The sequence below is a fragment of the Clarias gariepinus genome, chromosome 8, assembly GCF_024256425.1.
Source record: "Clarias gariepinus isolate MV-2021 ecotype Netherlands chromosome 8, CGAR_prim_01v2, whole genome shotgun sequence".
NCBI lineage: Eukaryota > Metazoa > Chordata > Actinopteri > Siluriformes > Clariidae > Clarias > Clarias gariepinus.
This window is the reverse complement of record NC_071107.1, coordinates 4,898,957-4,922,085: the sequence shown is the minus strand read 5'-3', so window position 1 is coordinate 4,922,085 and position 23,129 is coordinate 4,898,957. Positions and strand designations below refer to the sequence as shown.

The window sequence follows — 23,129 nt, the reverse complement described above, 5'->3', positions numbered from 1 at the left end:
TAATGTTATTTATATATTACTTTTTAAGTTATATATTGAAATACTGAATGATTTTGGAAATAATTATGCAGACATAATAAACATATACTGTATAACAAAATTGGTACAGCATACAGTTTAATATGGTGCATAGGAATTTTGCACAGTACTGTATATTATTGAAAAATATGTTACATATGAGTGGCATTTGAGACAAACTAGGATTTGTGATGAAGTTTCTGGTAAATGAAAGCATTAAACCATTAATGACATTTATTCAAGACTTATTGAACAGTACGGTGATAAGACTCTTAGCCAGGGTAAAACATTAGAATTGTGCAAACGTAAAAAAAAAAAAAAAAAAAAAAAGCCATAGGTCCATAAATGACCCGGCTCAGAGCCCCCTGCAGTCCTTCCCATGAACATTCAGTAAGTGGATCGCCTCATCAACCTTGAAGACTTAAAAACCGACACATACTGTAACTTGTCAAAAACCTGCAGAAGAGCCGCATCTATCCATGGGAACTGTACACACAATCATTTACCAAAACCACTTGCACATTACAGGAACTCGGCTGGGAGTTATTGCTACATCCCCCATACAGTCCTGACCTCCCTGTTTGGGCCATTTAAGGAGATTCTGGGAGGACAGCGTTTTAGACAATCCGATCGTGGTTATGGCGTACCAATAGAAAATTTTTCTACCTTGATGGTAGCATTAGTGTACACAGGGTTTTTACACTCGTAACTGTGTTCTGTTAGTCTGAACAAATCAAAAGTCCTGGTTTGACTTGAACACCCCTTATAAACATTTAAGATTCTACTTTCTAGGAAACAATGTCCAGTTCCCTATGCAAACATACAGTATAATATTGACACTGTTGTTAACTGTTTTGAACTAGGTCAGATTTTTTTTATGTCTAATTTGTTCTAAGCTTCTACTTTTCACTCAAGTTCACTTAGAATTTGTACTCAGTTAGAAAGGAATGCAAAATAAAAGCATTTTTACATTGCTCTCTGACATTTCAACACAGATAATTGAGGGTATAATAATAATAATAATAATAATAATAATAAAGTATTTGGAATTGATCCTTTATGCTTTATTAATATTATTATTATTATTATTATTATTATTAGAAGTAGTAGTATTAGTATTAGTATTAGTAGCTTAGTTGCTCAGAACAGAGTAAGACTATATTAGCAGCATGCTTTAAAAAAAAGCTTTCTAAAGTATGTAAAATTTATATTAGTACTTACAGTAATTTAAACAACCCTAGTGTTTTAGCAAGCATACGAGACCCAAGAAGACTACAAGACCAATGAATGTTTATTTTTCCCCTTCCTGCACTGCGTCCTAGTAGTCCTTGGAGAAGTGAAATATCTATGTGATGGGTTGAAGTGACCACTTCCTGCTCAGAGGTCAAAGTTTTTCCAGAGAAGCAAAATGTAACCTTGGCAGTGTGAAAACATTCAAGTCTCAGATTTACACCCTCAATTATCTGTACAGCTATTATCTATAACTTTTTAAATAGATAGAAGATTAAAGTCTGAAAAGTGTGAGGTCTATATGGAGCGGCTTGAGCCATAAAAAAACAATAAAAAATTTTTTAATTAAACTTGCACAGTCTTGGGTGTTTGGTTTCTTGTAAATGAAACATAATGTAGGCATGTAGCAGCAGCCAAGCGACCATGTGAGATACCACGGCAACAACCTTGCAATCACCTGAGATCAATAGCAACAGCCTGGCAACCACCTGGGGTATCATAGTGGCAACCTTGTAATTGCCTGAGATACCACAGCAACAGCATTGGAGCCACCTGAGGTGGCATAGCAACAACTTTGCAACCAGCTGTGTTGCAAAAACAATACCCTTGCAACCACCTGACAATCCACCTGAGATAACATACTGTACTGTACCAAGATCCTTGCAACCATCTGTGATCAGTGTTGGGGGACGTTACTTTTTAAAGTAACTAACAACATTACATTATGGCAGCACCTTGGTGTAGAGGTTAGCACCATCGCCTTGCACCTCCAGGGTCCGGGTTCGATTCCCGGCCAGACTCAATTCCCGTCTCTGTGTGCATGTTCTCCCTGTGCTCGGTGTGTTTCCTCTGGGTACTCCGGTTTCCTCCAGTCAGTCCAGAAACATGTAAGTTAAGTTGATTGGCATTCCCAAATTGCCCGTAGTGTGTGAATGAGTGTGTGAGTGAGTGTATGTGTGTGTGCCCTGCGATGGATTGGAACCCTGTCCAGGGTGTACCTGCCTCGTGCCCTAAGCCTCCCGGGATAGGCTTCAGGCCCCCGCGACCCTGAATACAGGATAAAGCAGTATAGAAGATAAGTCAGAGTGAGAGTGAGTCTTTAAAAAGTAATCAGTTACATTACAGCGTTAGTTTCTGATAAAAGTAACTAGTTTGAGTACTTTTCCATTGTAGAAAATGAAAACTCCTTTGTGATTCCTCATGCATGTTGTTTTAGTCAAGACCTTTATAATTATTCTACCATCATCACTCAGCCAAGTTTGGCCCATAATCTGTTAACTTCTACCACCCTTATTTCACCTACGCGGTTTCACGCGATGGTCGTAATGATGGTTCATCATGATTCACTGCGAGTTTTGGCGCTGTGATTAGGTTTGGGAATGACTGCTGTCTAGCCTACGGATTACATAAATTTCCTGAATAACGGATTACCTTTTTTTTTTTTTTTTTAATAACTAAATAACTGAGTACTTAAATAGTGGACCTTACATGTGCATCAAAAAGTTTGTTACATCAAAAAAGTAATCCAAGTGCTCTTACTCATTACTTTGTAACGTGTTACACCCAACATTGCCTGTGATACCATAGCAGCAATGTAACTACCATTTGAGGCAACAACTTTAAAAGCACCTGAGATACCATAGCAACAACCTTGCAACCACAAAACATACCTTAGCAACACCATGCAGACACGAGACGCATAAAGACGAACCACACAATGAGTTTTGAGTGCTTTAAACTGTAAAAAAAAAACAAAAAAAAAACTTTTGAATGTAACAGTTTTAAATAGAATTGGAACATTTTAACTGTAAGCATTGTAGCCTTTGAACTGCTCTGTAAAGAGTTTATTTTGTGTTTGAGTTCCTTCTAATTTTTTTTCTCTTCTAAATATAAGTTACTAAACTTTTAATTATTGTGTCTATGGTGCCGTACAATTCTTGTCACAAAAATGTTATATAGTAAGGAGAATCTGAGGCATGTTAAAACCTGATGAGTCTAGACTGTCCTACTTTCTTTCCCTATGCAGGGTTACCACAGCAGAAATACTTTTTTTTGGCAGATGCTTCACACTGAATGCCCTTTTTGATATAAGGTTCCCATGATATCCAGGCTAGGGACCAGCACTAAAAGTGCATTGATTTGACGCACCAGTGGATAGGTCTGGTGCCTGGGATGGGAACTGAACCCGAGCTTCCCACAAGGCAGTGAAGTGTTGTACCACTAAGCCCACCAATGCCCCAAACAGAAATCCAGACTACGGGTGATAAATTTTGCAATACTTTTTCCGACACCATGATTGCTCCTCCTTAGAGAATGTGTAAAGCAGAAATTGTTAGCAGAGTTCATTAGGATTAATGAAGGCTGCATAAGCTAATAGTGTCTGGTCTTTTTATGATTTTTTTTTTATTTATTTTTTTTACGCTCATTAATTTTAAACCAGTACTGAAACAACAGTGTTAAAAAAGATGTCAGGAAATCCCAGCCAATCAAGTCTGGCTAGAATTTATTCATTTATGAGCAAATAATACAAACACAGAAGCTGTGAAATGGACCTTGTCAGGATTTCTGGGTATTTTGGAGGGTTGACCTTTTTCCTTTTTCATAGTTAATAAGCTATACCGTGTTATTATTAAATGTCATGTTCCGTAATTAGTCCCAACCTGTCTCATGGAGTAAAAAGTTTCCATGTGGATGTTCTTGCTTCTGAGCGAAAGCCGTTTTCATTAAAGTGAGCCACATCAAGGCCAGAGCAATGCGGTGAAGTGTGCTCAGCCACACACTGCTACACACTGCTACACACTGCTACACACTGCCACACACTGCTATACACCGCTACACACTGCTATACACTGCTACACACTGCTACACACTGCCACACACTGCTATACACTGCTACACACTGCTATACACTGCCACACACTGCTACACACTGCCACACACTGCTATACACTGCTACACACTGCTATACACTGCCACACACTGCTATACACTGCCACACACTGCTACACACTGCTATACACTGCCACACACTGCTACACACTGCTACACACTGCCACACACTGCTACACACTGCTACACACTGCTACACACTGCCACACACTGCTATACACTGCTACACACTGCCACACACTGCTACACACTGCCACACACTGCTACACACTGCTATACACTGCCACACACTGCTACACACTGCTACACACTGCTACACACTGCCACACACTGCTACACACTGCTACACACTGCTACACACTGCCACACACTGCTATACACTGCTACACACTGCTATACACTGCCACACACTGCTATACACTGCTACACACTGCCACACACTGCTACACACTGCCACACACTGCTATACACTGCTACACACTGCTACACACTGCCACACACTGCTACACACTGCCACACACTGCTACACACTGCCACACACTGCTATACACTGCCACACACTGCTATACACTGCCACACACTGCTATACACTGCTACACACTGCTATACACTGCTACACACTGCTACACACTGCTATACACTGCCACACACTGCTACACACTGCCACACACTGCTACACACTGCCACACACTGCTACACACTGCCACACACTGCTATACACTGCTACACACTGCTATACACTGCCACACACTGCTACACACTGCCACACACTGCTACACACTGCCACACACTGCTATACACTGCTACACACTGCTATACACTGCCACACACTGCTATACACTGCTACACACTGCCACACACTGCTATACACTGCTACACACTGCTATACACTGCTGGCTTTGTATTCTTCACTTCTGAGCCTTTTTATTCATTTCTTTGAGGATTTCTTCGAGGCTTGTCTGACCTGAAATACGCACGCACGCACACACACACACACACACACACACACAAACAGTCTGTTGACAAAATCAAAATTCAATTTTCTAGGTAACAGTGATCTCGCTCTTTCTCTCTCTCTGTGTCACACACACACACACACACACACACACACACACACACACACACATTGATGTTTCACAAAAACCCGACAAGAGCACTTGCAGAAACAGCATTGTTTCTGATTGGTCCAAAAGTATTTTTTTGTTTCTTTGATTATTTTTTATTTATTTATAATTTTTTTTATAAATGCACTTAATTTTGACACTTTCTTAAATCACATTTATAGTAACCATGTCTCGACATGATGAAGATTTGGTCAACACTTACAGTTTAGTGGTGCTGGGGTTTAAACTTATGACCTTCTGATCAATAATCCAATGCCTTTTGGATCAATAATCCAATGCCACTAAGTTACCACAGCTCAATATAAAGAAACATAAAAAATGTCCTCTGATGGTCATGAGGAAATTAAAACTTTCTTTATTCCATCCCCTGCAGGGAAGTTCACGTGCATAGAGGTGCGTTTTCACCTGGAGAGGCAGATGGGTTATTACCTGATCCAGATGTACATCCCCAGTCTGCTCATCGTCATCCTCTCCTGGGTGTCCTTTTGGATCAACATGGATGCTGCTCCTGCTCGTGTGGCCCTGGGAATCACTACGGTGCTCACCATGACCACACAGAGCTCCGGGTCGAGGACCTCGCTGCCTAAGGTCAGATTACATCTGGAACGCTCTAATAACTCTCTAATAACTCTTTAAACACTCTTGATAAACTCTATAATAACTCTCACATATACAGTAACCGTAGTAATTCTCTTAATCTTTAGTAGTTCTCTAGTAGCTTTCTCATAACTCTCTATCATTTACTGTTAATTAATGTTAAAATACTAATGAAATGAAATGAAATTGAATTGAGTTATTTCTCGTACCTTCTCTCTAATAACTTAGAACTTTCTAATAACTCAGAGTTTACACTCTAGCAAATCTACATGAACTCATTAGAAAACTTTTTTGCATAACTTTTTAGTACACTGCAAAACATGGCACCTTAGCAATTAAACTTAGTAAAATTTGCCCAATATTTATATAAGAAATAATAAACAACAATAAACAAAATATTGAAGGTTTTATTATTTTTTTTCTGTAAATAAATGTGGTTGTTATATAATATCTCAGTGCAGTGACCATGTGGTGTATGTGTGTGTGTGTGTGTGCGTATGCGTATGCGTGTGTGTGTGTGTGTGTGTGTGTGTGTGTGTGTGTGTGTGTGATTCAGGTCTCCTATGTGAAGGCCATAGATATCTGGATGGCTGTGTGTTTGCTCTTTGTGTTCTCGGCTCTGCTGGAGTACGCAGCAGTGAACTTTGTCTCGAGGCAGCACAAGGAGCTGCTGCGGTTCCATAGGAGAAGAAAGAAGTCAAGAAAGGTGAGAAAGCAGGTGATGGAGAGAACGCTGACGAACACGAAACTGACAATTATCTCTGAAGGTGTTTTGAGGGTGTACAGTGATGGATGGATGGGTTAGAAATAAAGGAGGATGGATGGATGGATGGATGGATTATAAATAAAGAGGTAGAAGGTTGGTTGGCTTGGATGGACAATAGATGGACGAATGTATTATACATTAAATGTGGATGAATAAATGGACGGTTGGATTATGAATGAATGGATCAGAAGGAATGAGAGGGTAAATGCTTTGAATAAGTAAGTTCCCCTTAGCAGATATGCACACACACCTACACACACTACACTTTATTATTGCTTGGTAAACTGCCCATGCTTCACTGCCTCCTAGTGGCCATGATCTGTAATAGCAGTTGATGAAATCTGATGTACAGAGCTAATCTCAGTACCAGGCCACAGGGAGTCACTCCTGCTGCATTCAGCTATACATGTACACATATTTGCTCTTTTAAATGGAAAATGATTAAAATACTTGAGGGAGGGGGGGGGGGGGGGGGGGGGGGGGAGGGAGTTGGGGGAATGGATGCCCAGTTCCACTTAGCTCTAATGTAGTCAATTGTCCAGGAGATACAGGAGATATGAAACTAGTGTATCTAACATGCTAATAGTCGCCAGTGTAATGTGTGTTAAGATGACCGTAAATTGCAAAAAAAAAAAAAAAATGTAAATAACTTAAAGCAGAAGTACTTTCATTACACTAAGCATGTCAATGTGCCTTAAATCACTTTATTTACACTGGAATTTTTGATAAACTATGCATACCTTTTCTTGCACTACATATTTTATTAGTGGTAGTTGAAAGGTAACTGGTTTGTAGAAATAGGTAAAAATAGCTTAAATTAATTTAATCAGCTTTAATGTAATCAGTGATATTATTATTCCCGGCTGCAACAATCATAAACACCTTCATTTTTAATAATAACTGTAATTAAAAAAAAAAATTGGTGTGAAAAAGTTGGTTTCCACTGGATTGGGGGCTAAATATTAGGAAATTGTACAAAGTATGTACCTATTTCACTGCAAGATTTTGGATCTACTGTCATTTTATCTTACGATTACAATCAATGCGAAAGAGGATAGAAAAGTTTATGTTTGTATTAGACTAGTTTAGATCAGATTCGTTATTGTCATTGTGCAGAGGTTATGTACAGAGCCAATGAAATGCAGTTAGTATCTAACCAGAAGTGTATACCGTAAGTGGCCTATTTACGATAAATAAATACAATGTAACATTAGTGTGTTGCAGTTTATTCCTGGATTCTTCGTAATCTCAGTCACACCTTTTACAGATGGTGTCAACTGTATCTGTTGAGAAGAAAAGTGATGGTGTGATGATTTGATTGAGTATTTGCATGCTCTGCAGCAGCTTCATGTAGGGCATCAGGGGCGTAGCACAGATCTCTGGGCCCTGTATAGTACATACCTGGTCTCATTGGGCCCTCTTCCTCCTCCTGTCACTGGGTAGTCAGTCCCAATTTCCCCCACTATGAAAAATAAAATTTATTTTATACGCATAGGACCGAAAAAATTACAATATTTGCATTGAGTTTAATCATAAACAGAAAAGTGTATCACTATTTATATTCATAAAAACAGTTATAGGCTAACACACCTGATTAAGAGAGAATAAAACCAAATGCATGTGACATTATGTACAATGCAGCAGTCATGCAGGACAGTGGATGAGAGTGGAACTGTGGGTCATGCAGAAACAGATGCTTTTAAAGGAGGAAAATCAAGATCTTATGAATTTATAATAATTATAATTTATATCTTTTTTCTAATTTATTATTTATGTATTTATTTTCTTTAAAGCTACTTTGCAGCAATGATGGATGTTAAAAATGCTATACAATAAAAAATAATAATAAAAAAAATTATTTTTAAAAATGCCAACAAAGTGGTTCAACCACTGATCTGTCTGTGTGTGTGTGTGTGTGTGTGTGTGTGTGTGTGTGTGTGTGTGTGTGTTTGAGGAAGAGAGAGAGAAAGAGAGAGAGAGAGAAATGATTTCTCGAACAAAGATTCCATCATACCCTCCAGTTATCAGCCATCATCACTACTCGACACAGAAGAAATTACAAGCTGGACTCCAGCTACTGGACTTGAAACTAGTATTCATATGTTGTTAACCCACCCAATAAAACCTGCTTCATTAATACTGTACTGACAAATCTGATGCATTATACCTTACATTAATATCAGTAAGAACTAGACATCGAACATGGAAAAAAAGTACAGCCGTACCTCAGCATACGGATTTAATCGAGGCGAGTTCTTAAGATGAAAATGTGTACTGTGAAACATGCTGTAAATAATGTAAATTTAAATCATTCGTTCCAGCCACACAAAAATATTACCAAAACATTTAGAAAAGACACGTAACCGAAGTTAAATAATAAATAAATAGCCAATAAACCACACTTAACCTTAATTTAAGATTCCTGTTAACGCGGCTCCGTTTTCTTCTTGTTACCGTCCTTGATAACATTCTTGGGAACTGTGGCGCTATGTCTTTAATAAATCTTGCACAAAATGCAATGGCTCAACTTAGACAGAGTTCGGTATGGCTCAACCATTTGTATGCTTAAAAAGCTTTGTATGCCAAGGCAAATTTCTTGCAAAATCTTTGTCCTTGAGGTGAAAATTTGTGAGGCGGGGCATTCGTATGGTGATGTAAATAAAGTGTAAATAAAAAATCTGCCTACATGTTGATGATAATTTACCCTTTCTGTAAAAAAAAAAAAAAAAAAAAACTCTAAATTCAACATAAAAAACTATTTTTTTAGTTGGTCTGTAAAATAAACCAAAATCCATAACTTTTCACTTCCAAGAACTTATGAGAAAGCACAATTTGATCTGTTCCTATTCTCATTCCCACTGACCTGGATTAATTTCCCTCCAAAGAGAATCTTTCTCTTTTCTCTCTCTTCCTCTCAATCAAGTTTATTAGCCTTCGAGTGTTCTTATGAATATAAAAAGTGCTAATGATATATGCTATCGTATAATTAAAGTAAATAAATTCATAAATATTGACATGCATTTTCCACTTTGGATAATATTATGTCTCTAACCTCATTTACTCTTTTAATACTTCAGTCTGTAAATGCATTTTAATGTCGATCTATTTTATTAGATTAATTTTTTCATAACTATTATGCCTATTATTATTCATCGTATTGTGTTTGATTAATGCCTTCACGCAGCTGTAAATAAACATAAATTTAAATTTTACATTAATGCCATCAGTAGACACCCTCATCCACAGCGCTTGTTTTCTCCGATTATACATCTGAGCATGTGAGGGTTAAGGGCCTTGCTGAAGGGACCAACATTGGTAACTTGGTGGTGAACCTGAGACTTTTCGATCAGCAGTCCAATGCCGTAACTTAACCAGATAACTTGAATATTGTTTCTTTTCACTTGGAGAAAATTGTGGCAGAGCATCATTCCAGTGCGCTAAGGCCGCAATACACATATGTATCTGGTAATGATGGAGTGATTTAACTGAAAATTTTGAGCTGATCCATGAGCAAGAGGCTGGAACTCAGTGATTTTGCTTTTGCTTTGAATACAAAAGTGTGAAAAACTGGAAGTCTGGCATGAAAGTGTGAGAAGAGTGAGTGATTGATTGCGTGATTCCCACACTTTATGCGTGAGAGTTGGAAGCTCTTCTACAAATAGTTAACCAAAAGAATGATAACCATGATGGTTATCAAGAATTTCATACACACAACTAGATGTTGTTTTGAGACAGCAAACATGATGTGCAGTTTCAAAACTGCTCTGTGGTGAGAGGTTTATGCATACTTCCTATTCAAGCACACACTCTTATTTTAGTTTAATCTTGTCTCTGTAACACACTCCTGTAAAGTCACTGTTTTTTTATTTAATTACACCATAACACATCTGCGTTTCTTTGCAGCATATCATGTAATACTTTTTCATAGTTTTTTTCATAGTTTACACAGTTTATACTTTTTCATAGTTACGCTTTATAGTTATGTTTAATGTTACATTTAACTAGCAACTAGAAACTTTTTTGTCCTGGAGATTTAAAAAAAATATATTAGATACACACATTGGAGACTCTTTCCATAACTGTTAAATTTTAGTCTGTGTGTAAATGAAATCTCAGACAGCATGCCAGTAAAGCACATGGTGCACCTTTCAGAGGTGGAAGATAACTAAGTGCATTTGCTTTGTTACTGTCATTAAGTACTTTATTTATGTATTTTTACTTTACATAAAAAAAAATAAAACATTTTTAATGTCTCCACTATGTAGTACAACAAATAGCTGTACTATTTTCTTAACTACAGTAAATTGCTGCATGGCATTGTGTTACCTAACCACATTGGTGTGTAGTACTTAAAACACCTGCTGACTATTATCATCGACATTTCTTAAAAAAAAAAAAATCAATAAAATAAATGGTGGTATAGTTCTGCATGATGCTACTAGATTGAAAAAATCTAAATGCATGCTATGGGTTTCTTGCAATTAAAAACAACGTGAAAGAGATTTATAAAGAGATTTATAACGAGATTTATAACGAACTGGTTGATTTGGGGTGGTATAAAATTCCACTACTAACCACCTACTAAGCAAACACCCCCATTGACTTTACCCTCCTCCATCACTTGTAGAAAGCATTCTGTGGCAGGTGTTTCAATGATAACGACTAACTTTTCCTCAAGAGCCAAGAGGAAGGCTTCTTCAAAGACGGTCTCCACCAGCTCATCTATCATTTGGAGAAGTGTGTCGCCTTGGATGGAGGATACTGTATTTAGAGAAATTGTATTTTGTGTACTTTGCCCACCACTGCACATTTCTCAAAAATAGTAGTTCTGGGAAAAATAATTCATTAAACAACCAAAAGAAAAAAAAAAAGAAGGCCTGTAGGCTTGCCCCAAGCAAACCAGCACATCTCCAGCACATCTGTCTCACAGTGGTAAGCAAGGGGAATAGTTCCAAGACAATAAAACTAATTAACATATTCATTAGTAAGATAAATGCCTGGTCATACATATATATTTTTATGCTTTTGAAAGTAATACCAATTGTGAAGGTTATGTGGGAGCTTTCAGTTAAAAAGTCTAGGACTGTTTACAGATAAAAAAAGAAAAAAATTACTACTTTAATTACTACGACACACTTTGCTAAATGGATTAGTGATATTGTGCTAAAAAAAATATTTCCAGTTAATGCAACCGGAACAATTGGAGCAAGCACTGCTAGGGGTTAGCATTTTCATCTAACCCTCTAACCGCCCCAACCAGACCCAACAACACTGACGCTTCTGACACATTTTCGTTCTTAAAAATACATTTTTGAGAGCAACTTTTGCCGCGAAATGACTTACATTCTCAGCATTGATTGTGTTGCTGCAAAAGCTATGAGAAAATACTTGTGCCAAAGAAACAAAATCATGCTGCTTAGTCAAAAGTAGAGTCACTCGGTTTAGCTGTGGTCTGCAATGTGTGATCCTGTTCTGTGCAGGTGATTTGACACATGATAAAGTTATATATGATATACAGTAGAGGTGTAAAGACAGCCAAAAGACCTTCAGTGGAGTCTTATCAACCCGGCACAATCATAGGGGAGAAATGAATACTTGTCAAATCAAGGTTTGGATTTGAATGAAAGTCTCAACAGAAGCAGTGTTCTCAAGCCAAAATACTCACCAGAAACTCCCTTAGTTTCACTCCTCCTCTGAATGCATCATTTCAGTGTCCATGTAAATGACCCACTGCTGAGCCACGCCCTTCCAGAGAACAGTAGAGCTGAGCAACAACCCAGGGCAGGTGCTCATCCTAAGGTATATGAGGGCTCATAAGGGGAAAGTCTAATTGGTTTGTTTAAATTCCAGCCACTAAAATGGAATGTTTCTTTTTAACAAATTTTGTATAATAGGTCGTCTGTAAACTGAAATAAAATTCCATGTGACCACGCTGTGTAAAAGAGCTCTTTTAGGGCCGTGTGTTGCACATCACTGTCCAATCCCACTTCACTAATTTATCATATGATTTATAGCACATACTTACTCAGAGACTTGTTTTTGGATGGTAAATATGGAAGAATGTCACAATGGATTCATTTAATTTTGCAGCATAACCCATATACTGTATGAATACAGGTTCTCCTTGAGCTTGGTGGGCTCTCTCTGGGTACTCCAGTTTCCTCCCACAGTCCAAAGTCATAAATTGTAGCGTGATTGGTGTTTCTAATATGGCTGTAGTGTATTCGGTATGTAAGTGTGTGTGTGTTTGTGCCTTGTCATAAGTTGGCCGTCACCATCTAATTGGTATTATACCGCCTTGTGCTCTATGTTCCCTGGAATAGGCTCTGTGCAGCCCTCGACTATACAGTACATAGGATAAGTGATATGAATGATGGATGGAAGAATGGGTAGAAATATAAGGTGATTCAGTAGATAGACAGATAACACAAGGATGTCTGACTATAAATAAAAAAAAAATTCAAAAATGTCAACCCCCCTTCACTGGACACCCCAGTCTTGTGGAAATAAAGTTGGTGTGATTAGTGTGTATGTCTAAAGCCTTAATGTGCAAAAAAGCTTATTATATTTCCTTGGGATACAACCCTGTTTACTCCAAGTATGTAGCACTGTGTTTATGATGGGAGGACGAATACCTCTTTTTCACTGCCAACAATGCTCTGGTTTGATTCGATCTTCTTGCTGAATAATTTCCATACACATATTTGCACCACAGAGCTTTGTGAATAAACATCTCATTGTTATTTTCCACAAGATTCATCCAAAGCACATTAGTCTAGAAGATGAATGACTTTTGACAGCTTCACTGTTTCCAATCTTAGCAAAATGTGAGAAAACAAGTTGGGAGTCAGAATTAATGGGGATCACTTAAGATGAGCTCATTGCCGAAGGTCAAAGTTCAAAGTGAGGCCCTTAATGGTTTTCAAAAAGCTCATGATGTTATAGTGTTTAAAAGTTTTAACGGTTTAACCACCGTCTCTCTCTGTCTGCCTATGTCTCTTTATTTCTCTCGATCCCTGTGCATCGCTTACCTTTTCTTTTATTCTCTCACTTCTCTTTTTGTTTGTCTGTCCATCTATCTATGCTTCCCTTTCTGTCTGTGTAACTATTTCTATTCCTCATAATCTGTGGCTTTTATCTCTCTCTTTCTCTCTCTCTCTCTCTTTCTCTATTTCACTCACTCACTCACTGTGTGTTTTTCAGGAGGATGAGGCACGTGAAAGTCGTCACAGCTATGTCCCTAACGCAGCAAAAGATGCCCCGATCGCCAAATCCACCAATAACATGGGCGCTAACTCACTCCAGGCCCAGACAAGCACTAATGTCACTAACAAGAGTCCGGAGGAGATGAGGAAGATCTTCGTCGACCGCGCCAAGAAGATCGACACCATATCACGCGCTGGGTTTCCTCTGGCATTCCTTTTCTTCAACATCTTCTACTGGGTTCTGTACAAAATCTTACGGCACGATGTCCACAATCCCTAAACACGCAGCCTGACCGGGTGGGCGGAGTTTCAGCCTGACGGGAAGCTACATATGGCGTTACATATTAGAGATACACTATATAGTACATACATGATGTGTACTCTACTGTCATCATGGAGACCAGGAAGTGTTACAGTGGCATGGACCACATGGTTACGACGCACACACTATGCAACTGAGAGACATCATGGAGCAAGACAAGAGACAGCTTCAAACATCCCCTCATACACACACAGTCCCGCGAACCTCCCTGGATCTCACTCTTTGCTCTCGTCGTCTCTCTTGTGTCCTACAGCTTTTAACTGCCAGCGTTGTGTTCAAACACAAAACAGTTCCGAAAGAAAAAATGTACATGTGTTTTACTGTATAAAAGATCAAGGAAATAACGGATTACCTTTCTTTTTCTATGATTATAATGTTATTGTCTACTACAAAAACCAGAGTCGTCCCCTTAAATCAAAGCCTAAAGAAATTTGTATAAATTATTGTTCATTCAAGTACTGTTGATTGATGAGTAGGAGAATCTAGAGAATATTTTTATGAAAGGTGCATGCTTTTATTTTTAGCTTCCAAATACATAACAGTGAAACTTCAGCGATTTTGAACATCTAATGATAAATTACTTTCCTAATAGCACAATATTTGCTATGAATCACTACAGTTTTAAAATGAAGCCTTGCCATGGCTCTAACACACTGATGCCATTAGCTACTGTATAGCAACAAATCTCTAGATAAAGAGTGGCACTATATAAAGGCATGGAAAAGCCAACAATTTGGTCTGTGATGGCATGAATAAGGACTATTAGTTTAAATAGTTTTAAATACTTATACATTTACATATTTGGCAGACGCTCTTATCCAGAGCGACTAACTTTTTTTTTTTATCTCATTACACATCTGAGCAGTTGAGGGTTAATTGGCTTGCTCAAGGGCCCAACAGTGGCAACTTAGTGGTTGTGGGGTTTGAACCTGGGATCTTCTGAACCGTAGTCCAATGCCTTAACCACTGAGCTACCCCTGGCCTGTCTTATAGTATTCTATGAAATGCTTGGACTTACAATCATGAATCCCACTGTTCATGAACCTGTGGTTGGTACAAAACACAAATGGTTATGGATACTGGAACGGAAGCATATTGTCCACCTAAAGCATACCTACAGGTCATACTGAGCCAAAAATAGGTAGCCCAGGCTTGAGATCTGTGAATCACTACATATTAACCAGTAAGGCACAATCCTACCATACAACTACCCATTTGCATTTATGGCATCTTGTAGACATCCTTATTCAGAGCAACTGGGTCTTGGTGGTGGTAGGGTTTGAACCTAGGACCTTCAGATCAATAGGCCAATGCATTGAGCTACCCTTGTCCTACCTGAGTCCGAGTATAAATTGTAGAAAAGAAATCATGAAAGTGGAACCTGGGCTTTACTTTTGGACAGATTGTTTACCTTCAAGTCATTGGCATGAGTAACATTATGAAATGAAGCAAAGCTGCCTTTACAAATACTAAATCTAAATAAAATAAAATACAAATTTACAATAAGACCAGTAAACATGAATGAAGTAACAAAATCAGTATAAACATAACTTTTTGCTTTTTAAAACTAGTTTACTGAAGTTACTGAACTGATGGTCTCAAGGACTGCATCAGTGGTCTTGGGGACTGCATCAGTGGTCTCAGGTACTGCATCAGTGGTCTCAGGTACTGAATCCGTAGTCCCGGGTACTGCAACAGTGGTATTAGGTATTGAATCAGTGGTCTCGGGGACTGTGTCATTGTTCTCAGGTACTGAATCAGTGATCTTGGGTAGGGCACCAGTGGTCTGGCACTGTTTAGGTGGTCTCGAGAACTGCATTTCTGCTCTCAGTTTCCGAATTAATGGTTTCAAGGACTGAACCGTAAAGTCTTGGGCACTGAGTCAATGGTCTCAGTTACTGCATCAGTGCTCTTGGGGACTGCATCAGTGATCCGAGGTACTGAATCAGTGATCTCTGGGACTGTCCCAGTGGTCTCGGGTACTGCCCCAGTGGTCTCAGCTACAGTACTGAACTGGTGGTCTTGGGACTGCATCAGTGGTCTGGGGTACTGTGTCAGTGGTCTCAGGGACTGCGTCAGTGGTATCAGGTATTGCTCCTGTGGTGGTGGTTACTGAATTACTGGTCTTGGTACTGCATGATTGATCTCGGGTACTTAATTAGTGGGCTCGAGGACTGAGACACTGGTCTTGGGCAAACACTCTTATCCTTGGGTACTTCACTTGGCTTTCCACTGACACAAACAAGTTTTCAATGGCTCCCGGATATATGCGCAACTTAGCTGATGTTTGGTTTGGTTTGGCTTGGTTTAGTCACTTGTATGCTGAAAATGCTTTGCATGCCAAGGCAAATTTCTTGCAAAAGTTTTTTAGGTGTAAATTTTTAAGGTGGAGTGTTTCTATGCCGAGGACCCACTGTATTTAAATAGTGCATTTCACAATGATCGTTTTGGCAAAGCAGGTTTACAGATTTTTTTTTTTTCATTATAAAACTAAATTTGAAATATGTAAGGAAAATAAATTTAACCATAATTATCATTTTTTTTTCCTGATGAGCAAGCTATAGATGACATAATTACAGACTTACTTCATGAGTATTCTTCATAGTAATTATGAATGTGAACCTACATGACGTGCAACTCCAGAATTGAACAATTGAACAGATCAGAATTGAACAATGTGGGTTGTAATGTAAACGTAGCCTTACAAAACCAAAATCCAACATTTTTCAGAAAATGCCTATGTAATAATCTTATTACATAAGATTTGGAATAGTAATAGTATTAAGTAAGACTGAATGCAGGTCCCCCGAGATGTTGGAAGCTGAAATAGTTTAACATTAGTGTTTTTACTCTCATAACTCATGTTCTGTTATTTTGCACAATCCCAGTTTGACTTGAACGCCCCATGTAATCGTTTTACCTAATGTTAATTTTAATAATTGACTTAAAAAAAAAAAACATAACATAAAAAATAACTCTTGCTTATTAGCATTGTTGCTGTATACTGTACTGTATGTACATCATGAAGTGGTTCTGAACTCGAGGTGGCCAGAACTTGAGGTTTAAGATGAGAAATATGGGTGGGCACAAACAGTGATATAATTGTAATGTTTAAGCAAATCTATAATGATATATGTTTTTTATTTTTATTTGTAGCTTTTCAAATCCAGATCGAAAGGATCTCTGGATCCTCGCTGGTGTCTCCGTACTCACAGTAATCAAAACCAGACCTCCACACTACTTCAACTGTCCCTTTAACAAAAGCAGCACTGTTCAGTAAACCACTGCCAGCCTCCAATGCTAATCGCCGTGCCTGATAGCCAATACTGGCCATGTGTTTAAGATTAATGGCAGGAACAGAGTTTAGGAGTACATGATATTTATTTGGTTCATATGTTCATGTATAGGAGATGGGTCTCGTTTTTACTACAGCACTGCCAGTACTAATGTCAACCTTTAACAACAGACAGATGAAACTTTAGATTCAGAGTGACTTGAGGAAGAAACCTTGACTCATGAGGAAGCCCAGATTGTAGAGTGCAGGAATTAGCACAGGACACTGTATAATCACTAAAGCAGCTAGGTACAAATCTACAGTATCATGGTGAAATGAAACACTAAAGCAAGACTTTTTAAAGCAAGAATTAAGTATGCATTTTCTTTCTTTCTTTCTTTCATTCTTTTTTTCTTTCAAGGATAATTCATGTGAGCTGAGTGTCTGGCATATGTAGAATAGGTGAGGATTATTTTATTTTTTTTAAGTGTCAGCCCAGACATTCCATCAAAACTCCACTTGGAAAGACATAAAACACTTTAACACTAAAATATTTGAGATGGGTTTAGCAATTCTGGTGCTAGTTGGTTTTCTGTTAGTGTAAGACGTTAGCAATTGCTCTGATGTCATGAGATGACATTGCTGAAAAAGATTTTAGCATTCTTAAACGTTAAAGAGGGCGGCACGGGGGTGTAGTGGTTAGCACTGTCTCCTTGCACCTCCAGGGTCCGGGTTCGATTCCCGGCCAGGTTCGATTCCCGTCTCTGTTTGCATGGACTTTGCATGTACTCCCCATGCTTGGTGGGTACTCTGACGTTCCCAAATTGCCCATAGTGTGCGTACTGTATGTGTGTGCCCTGCGATGGATTGGCACCCTGCCCAGGGTGTGCCCTGCCTCGTGCCCTAAGCCTCTTGGGATAGGCTCCAGGCCCCCTGAATACAGTATAAAGCGGTATAGAAGGTGAGTGAGTGAGTAAACGTTAAAGAAGAATAATCAGGTTTGAGTGTTAGTGCTTAGAAACTAATGAGTATGAAACATTTTGCTCAGCTAATTAGTGATCTATAACATGACAAGCACAAAGACAATTATGATGTACTTTTGACTCTAATACAAACCCTGCCAAACCGTTTATAAACTGTCTAAACTTTCGCAGCACAGCTACAGTAGTAGAAAAATCAGCTTTTAGTGATCAGTCTGGAGCAGTGTTTCAATTCATCACTACATAGTTAGTGGAAAAAGGATTTCTTCCACCCTACTGTACATGTCACTTTGTAATGCAGCTCCACACACTAGTGAATCATTGTTCCTGAATCATAGCTCCATTATACAATATGAGCTGTACTGTAATGTGATTATGAGGACACGTTTGATCTTCGTTGAAGTTTCCAGCAGGTCCTTGACACATTGGAGTTGACATTGCGACGGTTCAGGACGGTTTGTAGTAGAAAATTGTATAAATCTGATATATTTTTATTGGTTATGATTCATTACAAAGAGACAAAGGACACTAATAAAGTCTTCAAGAACCACATACGAAAAAAAAAAAAAAACACACTCACCACTTTTGTTTTTGTTTAATAATTTTGTTTTACATTTTTTATTAATTTAATTTGACGGGTACTGCTGGAACTCAATGGTTTTTATTCACATTTTTTATTTAGTTATGATATTTCTGATTAGGTTTCCTATTTTATTATTTGATTATAATTTTTTATACTGTTTATTATTATTATTATTATTATTATTTATTATTAACTAATTTACTTATAATCTCCCTTGGTTTTATTATGAGGGTTGTTTAAGTCAAACCTGAACTTGTGATGAAATTTCTGGTGAATGAAAATGCAAAACCAAATGACATTTACTTCAAGCACAGTACGGGGGTATCAGACTCCACAGAAAGACATTTGAACAGTGCAACCGTTTTAAAAGAAAGCCGTACTGTACATCCGTGAATGGCGATCCCGGCTAAGGTGGCTCGGAGTCCAGTGCAGTCGTTCCCGTGAAAATTCAGCGAGTGGAACACCTGATCTTTGAAAAGTGTTAAATAACTTGTTGCCAGCTTGTGGAAGAGATGCATCTGTCTGTGAGAACTGTACACACGATCATTCACCAACACCACTTGCACATTACAGGAACTCGGCAGGGAGTTCACATCCCCCGTACAGTCATGACCTCGCTCCAAGCCATTTCCACATTTCTTGCCAGTTTGTGCCATTAAAGGAGTTTCTGGGAGGCCAGCATTTCAGACATGAAGCAGGCAGTCCAATCATGGCTCTGAGAAAACTTTCTACATTGATGGTATCCGAGCACTAGTGAAACCCTGGGACAAATGCATTAGTGTAGCAGGGGATTATATAGAGAAATAATGGGAGTTTTACCCACATAACTTTGTTCTGTTATCCTGCACAATCAAATGTCCCAGGTTGACTTGAACGCCTCTTGTATGATCTGGAGATCGTACTGTTCAGGATCAAAAATTTGGAATATGGGAAAAAAAGCATTGTGGGTAAAGTAGGAAACTGTTAAAGAAGTCAAGAGTGAAGATCACAAACTGAATAGATTACTGTACTTTTTTTCCTTTAAGGTAAAATTAGTGTCCTGAAGGTTGTAAGTTTGAATCCCAACACTGCCTCAAAAAACATTTTTAGACTTTAGGCAAAATTTTATTCTTCATAGATTATAAATAATGTTGTGTGTCATTTTATGAATGTCAAGTTTGTTTTCTGTTAATTTTATTAACCAACATAATTGTATAATGCTACTAAAGAAGTCACTCGTACTGGAATCTTTTAATAAGTTATTAGGAATTATTTATTAAACACAAAGAACAAAACAAAAAAAATATATTAAAAATATACAATAGAAATAAACTACTACTATATGCTTTTACAGACAAATTGATACGCCAGATATCATTTATGGAAATCCCTATAAAATATGTGCTCATCCAGTTTTTATTTCTATTTGCACATAATATTTTGATACACCTCATAAATATAATGCATATAAGGAACTTTTTATTTAACATAGACTTTTAAAAGTAAAACATTTTACAGTGATAGGTTTGCATTGCATTGCTAAGGAGATGAGATGTTTGTGTAAATTTCTAATGCAAATGATTTATTTTATACACTTGTTATGCATGAACCAGTTATGATATTAATGTATATTACATTTTTTCTGATGTGAACTGGACTTGTCCTAGTGTTTCTGTTGAGAGAGAGAGAGAGAGAGAAAGGAAGCTCAAATATTATGTATGTTCTGTACATAATTTTCTCATATCTAATAAAGTTCTGCGCAAAGCAAGTAGAAAATAAATAAATTAATAAATGAAATGTGGTAAAGTTTTCTATCATATGACATACAGTTATAAAAAATGAATAGTAAAGGTTCTTTGTGTAGTTGAAGATTCTTGGCTTTGTAAACAGGATCTGGATGAAACCATCCACACTCTGGTAAGGTTCTACATACAGTATAACATTTAAATGCTTGCAGAGCTGGTCATGGATTGCCCTGATGTTTTTTTTTTCAATACGGTAGACCAGCATGTCATTAGACTGAGGGAGGAAACTCAGAGTACTCAGAGGAAACCCATCAAACACGGGGAGGACAGACCCCAAGGCGGAAATTAATCTGGAGAAATTAACCCTGAATCTGGAGGTTTAAGGTGTCAATGCTTACAATATGTCAGTATGTCGATTTTTTCGACAAAATTTCCAGCTAGACCACACAGCTGCTGCTAACACACAGGACATTATCCCTATGTTATTAAGGTGTAAAAGAAGTAAATTTTACTGTAAAACCATAACACCTTGAAATGACCCAAAGTACTGGATGAATTAGAGCAGTGTAGAACTTTTTAGGAATAAAAAGTTATAAAAGTACTGGATGAACAAAACAGTGTAGAGATTTTTTGGAATAAAAAGTTATAAATAGTAAAACCTTGAGCAAATTTTGATTTAATTGATTCACAAACTTTTGCTTTAATAAATATTTAAATAATACCATCTTGTTTACACTGGTTAATATAAAGCAGATTTTATTTTAAAAAGGTAGTTCAAATTATAATAATAATGCAACCATGGGGGGGCGCAATCCAGTGTCTTCTTGTGCTAGTCCCAAGTCTGGATAAATGCAGAGGGTTGTGTCAGGAAGGGCATCCGGCATAAAAACTTTTGCCAAATCAATGATGCGAATCCCATATATCACCACCATATTGAATCTATTGCGGCCTAGGTTAACAACGTCCGCCACTGGTGCTGTTGACCTACAGGGTGCCGGTGGAAATTGGGCTACTGTTGGTCGAAAAAGAAGAGGAGGAAGGTGTCTTTCAAGCAGAGAGAGAAGAGGAAAGGCAAGAGTTTAGGAGTGATAGTAGGGACTTTGAATGTTTGAATGGGACTATGACAGGGAAGGCAAGAGAGTTGGTAGACGTAATGCAGGGAAGGAGGGTAGATAAACTGTGTGTCCAGGAAACCAGGTGGAAAGGTAGCAAGGCTAGAAGCTTGGGATCAGGGTTCAAATTGATTTACCATAAATTGGAGTAGGAGATATTCTGAAAGCAGAGTTTGTTAGGAATGTTCTGGAGGCGAAAAGAGCATAAGATAGGGTGATGAGTCTGAAGCTGGAAATTGAAGGGGTGATGTTCAATGTTGTTAGTGGTTATGCCCCACAGGTAGGATGTGATTTGTAAGAGAAGGAGAAATTCTGAGGTGAGTTAAATGAAGTGATGCAGAGCATCTCCAGAGGTGAGAGAGTGGTGATTGGTGCGGACTTCAAGGGACATGTTGGGGAAGGGAACAGAGGTGATGAAAATGTGATGGGCAGGTTTGGTCTTCAGGACAGGAATGTAGGAGGACAGAGGCTGATGGACTTTGTAAAGAGGCAGAGAGATAGAAGCAGAGGTAAAGAAGGTGCAGGACTTTAATTTACTTAGGGGTTAGCAAGAATGAAAGGAATGGTGTACAGGACAATGGTGAGACCAGGGATGCTCTACGGCTCTACAGTGGCACTGAGGAAAAGACAGGAGGCAGAGCTAGAGGTAGCAGAGCTGAAGATGCTAGAGGTTTTCATTGGGAGTGACAAGGATGGATTGGATTAAGAATAAAGTTCATCAGAGGGACAATTAGATGTTTTGAAGATAAAGTCAGAAAGGCCAGATTGGGGTGGTTCGGACATGTTCAGAGGAGAGATGATGAATATATCGGTAGAAGGATGCTGAGGTTGGCACTGCCAGGCAGGAGGTCTAGAGGAAGACCAAATAGGAGATTTTTGGATGTAATGAGAGAGGACATAAAGTTAGTTGGTGTGAGAGAACAGGATGCAGAGGGTAGGGTTAGATGGAGGCAGATGATGCGCTGTGGCGACCCCTGAAGGGGAACAGCCGAAAGACAGAGAAGAGTTCAAATAATAATAATAATAATCATAATAATAATAATCATAATAATAGTAATATTGTCCCATGTCTCTACATGGGGTATGTACAAGACCAGAGCACTGTCTTTGGGAAAAACAAACCATTCAGGAATAAGAAAAACCAAACAAAACTATAGGGATTAGCATTCTGCCATGGCTTGGGCAAATTCCAGAAATCTATGCCACTTTACAGAGAAATGAATCCAATTTTATTCGATTAATCAGTCCCCAGACCTTAACCCAATTGAGCACTAAACAAAAGACAAAAAGAAAGAAAACAAAAAC

General features: G+C 38.3%; 1 protein-coding gene across 1 annotated transcript in view; it reads left to right on the top strand.

Annotated features, from left to right (window-relative positions):
* Positions 1-14,412, top strand: part of glra3 (glycine receptor, alpha 3) — a 68,327-nt gene extending 53,915 nt beyond the window's left edge. Inside the window, exons 7-9 of the mRNA XM_053502298.1 lie at positions 5,635-5,849; positions 6,415-6,564; positions 13,828-14,412. Of these exons, the coding sequence (XP_053358273.1) occupies positions 5,635-5,849; positions 6,415-6,564; positions 13,828-14,109 (647 nt within the window). The 3' untranslated portion in view covers positions 14,110-14,412. The remainder of the gene's footprint in view (positions 1-5,634; positions 5,850-6,414; positions 6,565-13,827) is intronic.
* The last annotated feature ends 8,717 nt before the right edge of the window (positions 14,413-23,129 follow it).